Genomic DNA, 9,104 nt, shown 5'->3' on the forward strand with positions numbered 1-9,104 from the left:
GGGATCGGGGGAATAAAGTTTACTTCGATGAACAAGCAGCTGCTATTGGCACTTTAATAAGCTCAAGTACAGGAAAAGTTGCAGCTTAGGTTTTCTGACTGAAGTACAGTACTGGAGTGCTGGATTTGGTAACCATCTTTGTTTGTTACAGAGTTAATTTAAAACACACTCTTGGATTTGTCATGTTCATGGATTTCTGTTTGTGAAACACTCAAGCTGCCGGTGCTGTGGTCGCTGATGTTAGTTTGTTCTTTTGCATTTCTGTGGGTCTGATGTTGCACTTTTGACCTTCTTCTTGTCTGTGAAGCCTCTTGTATTTAGAACCTTTTTATTTGATGTTGAATGATTTCAAAATACCTTATGACCCTCGCTGATGTTTCGATAAACATTCTCGCTCTTTTCAGATACATTTTAGAAGATCACCCCTTAGTTGGACAAAGTCTTCCTTAATAATGAACGGTGAACTGAAGTAGATCTTTGTTCAGATTACACTGTAAATGTAGAGAGCGCACTCCCCAGCTGTATAGTTTGACTTAATATATTAGTTTTGACCATTGATTGTGTGATTGCGTTTCACTGCCTCATGTTCGATGCATTACCTCTCAAATGTGATCCAGAAATAACTGACATTGGTTATTATTGTTTGTTTATTCACCTGCTTGCCTGAATCGCTGCTGTAAACACAGTACAGGTCTATGATACTAGCAATACAGTGTCTCTTTGTCTTGTGGTACTCTTAAGCGCTTCTGTTACAGGCTAACAGTAGGGATTTATCACTCAGCTTTGATCGGCTGATTGATCAGTGCCCCTGTATTCGTCATACTCCATTCCTTGGCAACATTTTCAGCAACAGCAACGTGTAACACTGCCGAGGAGTTTATCTAAGCTTAACTACAAAACAACTTCAATGTTACAAGACCTTCAAAGGCTCTTTTGGTCTGGAGTGTCAAGTAACAGTGTTTTATCGCATCATGTTCATCTGTGTTGCTCTTATATGCTGTTCAGAAGGAAATTGAAAGGAACATGTTTTCACACATTAGGTCATTTGAGTTGGTGTGATGCTAGCTAACCACTGAATCAGTAACTAACATTGATTCTTGTTTGAGCTGACCTGTCTTAGATTAACTTTTGGTATGTTGAAATTTAGATACAATAAACGGCCATGTCTCAGTGTAGCCTCTGTTCAGTTAATTATAGTTTATCACAAACTGTAAGAACAGTAGAAGAAACTTTTGAAAATCTAACCACATGTTTCACACACTTTATTTTATAACTAATCGACATTTTCACGTCGGTTACCAAAGAAACATCGATTTCAGGCTCGGATTTGATCATACTAACATTATTTAATCAGTTCAATCGTCACTTTTGTGTTTTTAATAACACGTGTGGTGGAATGAAGCGACTTCTCTTTACTGTAATCGAGTAAAACGGATTACAGCGGAGCCGGTGATCGCGTTCTCTCGTCGTGTGTACTTCGAATAAATACAACAACGCTTAAATTAAATTGTATCTCATTTTCCCTGAGTGTTAGTGTTAAATAATGGCATTTACACGCGAGTTTGTATCGCTACTTTGCCTTCATTTTGTTAGACAATATTGACATTTCTGGTTTGATGGACGCGTTTCCGGCCCAGCATACGTGTGAATAGGGGTGGTCCCGAACACTCTGAGGGGAAGGCCTTGCACAATCTATTTATTTTTCCTGTTAATACCCCTCCCACGGATTTAACTTCGACAAAAAATGTTGTGTTACTCCGAGTCGGCGGACAGTTGGGGATTTTTCTGAGTTTTTCCAGCTCCGGTGAAACACCAGGACCCCCCTCTTTTTGTTTGTCGGTCGTTACGTCCGAACGTCCAGCTGATTGCTTTGAGTGCCGTTGCAATTATTCTGATTCAAACTGGGCTGTTTTCTTTCACCAAACAGCAGCTTTTGTGGCTCAAACCGGCACAGCTCGTCACATTTTTCACCTATTTTGTGGACTTTAAACCGAAGAGGACGTTTATAGTAGTCTAAGCCGAATGTTGGCTCGTTTTTCTCATTGAACGACCAGGCCCCGGAATCATCCCCAACCTCGCGTTTTCCATTATCGGGTTTTTGTTGGAAGTCATGGGAGACACCAGCGAACGAAGCAAACCTCCAAGTCTACCTCCCCGGTGTCCCTGCGGATTTTGGGGGTAAGTGTAAAATAAACCTTGAAATAAAGTACATTAGCCGTGCTAATTTGGAACCGAGAGTAAATCCGGATCAAATACGCTCAACGGGTTCAACTAGTCCTAACCCATTGTTGTTGTTCTGTTGTGCAGGCCGAGGGTGGGGGGTTGGGAAGTTAATAAATAAACCTTTTATCCTGTTAACTCACTGGGTTTCCACCATTTTCTAGCTTTACAGACACACTGTAGTCGACACACACGTTCGGCGTTATCTTTTAGCCGTGCGGCACCGTGTTTTAACGCGATTTAGCCGTTCAGGAGATGACGTACCCGAGATAGGAGATGATTTATCGCTAGCAGGTTCCCTTTAAACCTGTCCCGTTTCTTTAATTCGCCTCGAAAAGAAGCATAGATCGACGTAAATAGATAACTAGCCGCTGGTAGAAAGCCTCCCCTTAGATCAAAACGTATTCATAACCCGTAAACGGTCATTTTACAATCTCTCCTGTCAAGTGGTGGATGTGTGTTGCATACCGGATGTGATTCACTGATGTCTCTTGTGTTACCCCGTTGGAAATTAGTAGCATTTTAGCTGTATTCGTCTGTTTTAGAGGGTTATTTTGCTATCATTGTCCCTTTATAACTACGTAATTGTCCATTTACACATGGAATAAATGTTACTTTTGCTGTTGTCTCGTGTACTGAGCACCACAAATGCATCACAGCCCCCTAAGGGATTATTACAAGAACATTATTGATATTAGGGTGGTGACATGGTAACGTGTTAAACGCTGTGAAATGCAGCCAGGAAGCTGATATTCCTCCGGTACTGAGCTATTAACAATGCAGAACATTGCTATATGACTTGTCATGTGTATCCCACCCCTCCCCCCCAGCCCCTAATGCCTTCATTTTGTGTAGTCCACTAAGCAAACTGGAACCAGTATCCCACCTGTCAATGTCAGGTGACACAAATGGCAGCGTGGTGCGTTTATGGCCCCCCTCCCCAGCTGCACTCACTGGCTCAGAATAACACCTGGCCCCCAGACTGCAGGCCTTCCTGTCCCACACGGCGTCTTCACACGTGTCCAGACCTCTGTCATGATATGAATGAGCTTGTGTTTTGTATTCTAAGCTTTAGGTTCAGTATGAGAGTTCGGTTTTTGTGACCATTTGTTGAACTTGGACAATTCTTACAGTCCTTCCTGGGTGCTAACAGCTTTGTGTCCTCCATGTTCTTCTCACACTGAAAACAAAGTCACGGTGTCACTTTAGACTAGCTCCCAGCTGTTTGTTTTTGTTACACGGCTGTTCCCAATTTTACTTAATTACATGTGACATTGATTCAGTGGTTTCATCAGCAGACACCCCCCGCCAAACTGTGCTTAAATCAGGGACATACAAGAGCTCAACAAACCAAGGGAACCCATCAGATGGCAGCCGTCCATTGTCATAGTGTTTGACACATGTCTAACGCAGTATCTGCTTTTCATTTGAATCCGTTTGAATCTTTCTGAACCCAAAATACATCCCCACCAAAACAAAACACCGCCCACCAAAACAAAAACTCTCCGGCTCGCTCAGAAGTTCACACGCTTATTGATGTTGTTTGGTGTTTCAGCTTTGGAAAGGAGTTTTTTCAGGGGGTCTTCTTCTCACGTTACTGAATTTGTCGTGACGGTTTAATCACTAAGCACACAAGTCTGTACGTCTGGTTGTGATTGTTGATTTTGAAAGATGGTGCCTTGAAGCGCAGCACAGACAGGTTGTAGGATGGGACACTCCAATCCCGCCTTATTTACTTGAACAGTTCGCTTGTGTTTTGGAATGATAACCACGGAAGACGGATGACACTCTCAGTATCAAAATGGCTGAAGTCAACCCCACTTGCAAATGTTAAATGCACGCCCAATTCTGTTTGTTTATGCTTCAGTGTGAAGCAACGTAAGAAACGGCCTGTTTTCTTAAGTTGGGTATCGGTCTGTTCCAGTGCATCGGGCTTAACATCAACATCTTAGTGCAGTCACATGCTAACAAGATATAAGCTGGTTAGATAAGAAATTTAATCTGGTAGCCTAGCTGTTAGATCATCTGACACAATTGATTAAAAGAATACACTTTGATATCATAGATGGCCTACCAATCCTATTGATTGCCATAACGTACTTAACACTCGTGCAAAGACATCTTAAGCAGTGACAGCATGTTTTCATGTATCTTCCATATCAATAAATGGCCTTAATACAGTTGGATGGATAAAGTACTGAGGTTTAGGAAAAGTATTCAAGCGTGTTCTACCTCGGTAGGGCTCCAGCCTACATGTACCGCCCAGCTCAGATATGTGAAAAATCCCTTCAGGTCCCGTATGATCGATCGCTCCTGCGAAACACCGCGTCCCTTACCTGACCTCATCCCCGACAGCTGATATGGATGGACGGCGGCTTAAACTCGGCTTTAAAACCCGTCCGACTTGACCTCGCCTCCGGCCTTCGCAGTCGCACTTTGATCAGTTTACCTCCTTAAGTATGTCGTAATAGCCTAATTGATCTCCTGAGGCAAAGCAAGTGTATTTACACGGCACATTTCATACGCAGTCAATTCAAAGTGCTTTACATTAGGGAGAGATGACATTAAACGCAACTCGTGAACTCAAACGTGGCAAAATGATGTCCAACTAAATCTCTCTTTCTGATAGTGTCATAGATATTTGTAAATAGGATAATTGCTCAAATCTAATGAGTAATATCAGAACATCTGATCTTATGTTTCTATTCTGTTTGTGCTTCCTCTTCCTGTGATGTGTCACTCACGTCGTCTAATACTCTTCTTCCTTCTACTTCTGTGAAATCCAAAGTAGAGTTTTAGCGATTTTCCTCTTTGTGACTCCCAGATGGGTGTATATGTTGAGAACTTCACTGTCTGGGTGGATTGCAGAAGCAGGCTGAGGTCCTGTCAGGCTGCATTAGTGGCATAGCTCCTGTAGAAACAATCGTCTCGGCTAAGAAACAAGCCGAGCCGCCGGGCTTCGTGTCGGCGGGGACGCGGAACAGAACCAGAATCTGAGGGACGAACGGGACACGGCTGTAGAAAATGTTAAACCCGCAAAGAGATAGATGGGGAACTTAAGAGGAGTTCCCTCAATGTCCATGATTAACATATGGTTCACTATACACAAACAATCAGTGTGTTGTCCTAATTTCCATGTGGGATGAGAGTCAAGAAAATGCATTGATATCAAAGAATGATGCAACATAGTTCCTTTGTTTTCCTTCTGAAAGTCTGTACCCCTTTTTAAACCTCAGACTCCTTTTCTTTCATCCACAGGTCCAGTAAAACCATGAACCTCTGCTCCAAATGTTTTGCTGGTAAGTCACCAACACACACACAGATACACACACAACAGAACACACTTCAGCCAAACAAAACACACACACACACACACACACACACACACACACACACACACACACACACACACACACACACACACACACACACACACACACACACACACACACACACACACACTGTCTATAAGATGTTTAAGATGCACTGTAGAAGGCAGCGGAGGCGTCACCGCGGCCGTATGTTTTTCTGGAATTCTTTGGATCCTATTTTTCCCGAATAAACGCGCTAAAGCAGCCAAATCCCCACGGTGCCTGGAAACTTCCTGTGCTGTTCACTTTGGCCCTGCGACCAAACTGGCATTTGGTTCGGCCATTTATTAAGACGCATCAGAGTTCTGCCAATACGCTTCTAAAATATATCATTACTCATCAGTGGATGTAGATTTTAGAGCGTTTTTGTGTTTGTTTGTCGCCACCGCTTGTTGTCTTTGAGGGGGAAACTGGACCTTCTTCATCTTTGCCCTCCCTCCTCCCCCCCCCCCCGACTCGTCAGTGTGTATCTGTTCACATAAATCCTGGGGACTCGGTTCTATGCAAGGCTCTTGGCGTCGCTCTGTGACAGGCAGGGGCGGGCCGGAGCTGCAGAGTGATGTCAGGTGTGCCAGCTGAATCCAGTGAGGAATGCCAGCAATGCCGAGAAGCCACTTTTTAAAAGAAAATGGAAGTAAATCATGTCGCTTAACACGCCGATGTGTCCGTTCCACATTTGGGGGAAGATGCCAGTGTAACGTCTGGGAGAGAAGGGTGTCAGTTGTGTTTGCCGTGCGTTTGGGAACAACGGATTGACGGAATCATAGGCCAGGGCAGAGGCTTTTTCACGGAAGCCCTGGAATGTTATAATCCTTGTTCCTCTGCAATGTGACAAGTGTGTGGCAAAGAAAAACGGCCAATTAAAGTTGGGAAATGTCAAGATATGCGTGTAAACTTTTCTCGTTGACTCTTGTAGTCTGGTTCTGGAGGATGGGTTGAGGGTGCGCTCGCTGCAGCCCTGGCGGTGGCCATGGAAACCAGCGCGCACGGCAGACAGCGGAGGACCTGAGGGCCCCCCTCCCCGGCTCGGCTCCGAGTCTCACATCACAGACGGCAGTAGCGCTCAGAATAGATTCAATCCACATGAGTGCGGAGCAGAAGTGGGTTAGCCCACGTGTGCGGAGGAGTAACTCAAATCTAGGCTGCCCTCCATAACCTCACCCTCCCCTCCCCACCTCCCCCCACCCAGAGGGGCCGGGAGAAACCAGAATGTCCCCGCGGATCGATAACATCTGATCCTGAGAATGTGGAAAGTGTGGGTCAGGCGTCCACAGGGACTAAATCGTGAGATATGCCGGCGACAGCTTGTGTCTTATAACTCATATTTGCATGTAACTATCGTGTCGAGTGAGGCGGCGACTGAAACTAAAACTGCGTCGTCCTCACACGTGTCACGGTTGAAGAAAGCCTTTGTTATTACCAACACTGGAACAAGCTCACACACACACACACACACTGACTGAACAGTAAGTACATGAAGCAGCCTGAGCACCCAGGGGCCCTTCAGACACACCTGTACAACCGCTCATACATGTGATTCGCTCGGTCGCAGTATTCGAAACGGTACGATGATGTAATAGCACAAACCGCCATGATGGATCGATTCGTGAACGGAACATTGTCAGCTCCACGTTTGGAGCTTTTATAGTGAGTGTTGTTATATTGTTGTTGTGTCTCTAATAAAATGGCCGCTGAGTGTTTTCACTCAGGTGCTGTGAGTTCTGTGGGTTTCCTCTGCCGCCGCCTTGACTTCCCGTTTCTGTGTCGTCTCTCCCTCTCTCTCTCTCTCTCTCTCTCTCTCTCCCCCTCCCTGTCCGTATCCATCTGTCATCCTGTCCTATTTTCACATCTCTGCCTCCGCTCTCTCTCTCTCTCGCTCACTCTTGCACTCTCTCTCTCTCTCTCTCTCTCACTGCCCTTGACCACCACAGACATCCAGGAGAAGCCGCCGGGGGAGGACTGCACCTCCAAGCCCATCCAAAGCACTGGGAGTAGCCAATCGGCCGTCTTCAGCAGCGAGACGAGCAGTAGCAGTAGCCAAACCCTTTTGTCGTCGTCGCCGCCCACTAGCAGCTCCGAGCAGCTTTCGGCCGAAGAGCCCTCGCCCACATTTCCCAGCACGCGGGAAGGTAATTAAGTTTGCATCTTATTTGACTCTCTTCCTCCTCCAAATGGCTTCACATCCCCTGAAAATTCACGTCTTCATTTTTGTCCCCCCTCCCCCCCTCCTGCAGGTGTCTCATGCACAGAAACAGCCCAAGGCACACTCTGCACGCCCACAAAACGCCCACGAGAATCAGGTAGAGTCCACTTCTCCGTCCCCCCCTGCCAAGTGACCCCCTACACCCACCTCCCTCCCTTCCTCCCTCCCCCTCCCCCCAGCTTGACCGCTCTCTCTCCCTTTCTCCAGCCTCGGGGTCGGACAGCGACGCCACGCCAGAGAAGCGGCCGCGGGCGGACGAGAAGGAGGAGGGCGGCGAGGACGCCCGCGGGACGCCTAAGCAGAAGAACCGCCGGCGCTGCTACCGCTGCCAAACCAAACTAGAGCTGGTGCAGCAGGAACTGGGCTCCTGCCGCTGTGGTCAGTAATGCAGATATCAGAGGGGGAATCGGTTCGGGAGCCGCCGCAAACTCGAATTACGCGCAGAACAGTGACGTTGGCAGGCGTAGCTTTGGTGGGATGATAACCTGCACAGATGCCGACGCCCACAACTGTAAAGCGCACACACGTGTCGGCAATACGAGCGTTTTAGCATGAATGCACTTTGTTGTGTCACATTCAGCTATGAATCATGGGAGCGTGTAAAGTAGATGTTCACGCTTCCCTACACGCACACACTTGCTCTATTAAGCTGCATGAGGGGAAACACAACAAACAAACATCACACTAAACACACACATGCACATAGATCACAGTATGTTGCGGAAGCAGTTGATTTGCTTTCTTTGTCTGAAGGAATATATTTGTATCTGTCAATATTTGTAATATATTTGCTTAAAAATTTACGAATCTTTGCTTGGAAAATGTTGATTTACATCATCATCCTTGTTGGTTTCTTAGACTCTATCCCGAGCGTTTTGAAAGACTTCTTTTGCATTTAATGTAGTAAACCAACACGTTAAAGCGTCTGGTGCTCCCTGAGCTGAATCCAGCCACACAGCAGCCGGTCGCACTGACATTGGCAGCCATGCAGAGACAAAAAGGACAGATCGTCTATCAGGACCTCTTCCTCCCTCACCACTGTTTTCCCTCTCGTAGGCTACGTGTTCTGCATGCTCCACCGTCTACCCGAGCAGCACGACTGTCTGTTTGACCATCTGGGCCGTGGCCGCGAGGAGGCCGTCCTCAAGATGGTGAAGCTGGACCGCAAGGTGGGCCGCTCGTGCCAACGCATCGGGGAGGAGTGCTCCTGATCGGCCCCGATGACCAGCCATCCAGTGAGAGATGCGGCGCTTAAGGAAAAGGAGGAGGAGGCGGAGGAGGAGGGATGACAAATAGGGTGATGGGATGGG

General features: G+C 46.6%; 1 protein-coding gene across 1 annotated transcript; it reads left to right on the forward strand.

The window, feature by feature from the left end:
• The first annotated feature begins 1,654 nt into the window (after positions 1-1,654).
• Positions 1,655-9,104, forward strand: zfand3 (zinc finger, AN1-type domain 3). Its single transcript, XM_076154895.1, has 6 exons — positions 1,655-2,178; positions 5,479-5,519; positions 7,523-7,720; positions 7,826-7,891; positions 8,002-8,172; positions 8,851-9,104. Exons 1-6 carry the CDS (start codon positions 2,111-2,113, stop codon positions 9,003-9,005), a joined length of 699 nt encoding a protein of 232 aa, XP_076011010.1. The 5' UTR covers positions 1,655-2,110; the 3' UTR covers positions 9,006-9,104.

The sequence above is a fragment of the Genypterus blacodes genome, unplaced genomic scaffold, assembly GCF_046128005.1.
Source record: "Genypterus blacodes isolate CSIRO-AG114 ecotype Tasmania unplaced genomic scaffold, CSIRO-AGI_Gbla_v1 ptg000064l_1, whole genome shotgun sequence".
Classification (NCBI taxonomy): domain Eukaryota; kingdom Metazoa; phylum Chordata; class Actinopteri; order Ophidiiformes; family Ophidiidae; genus Genypterus; species Genypterus blacodes.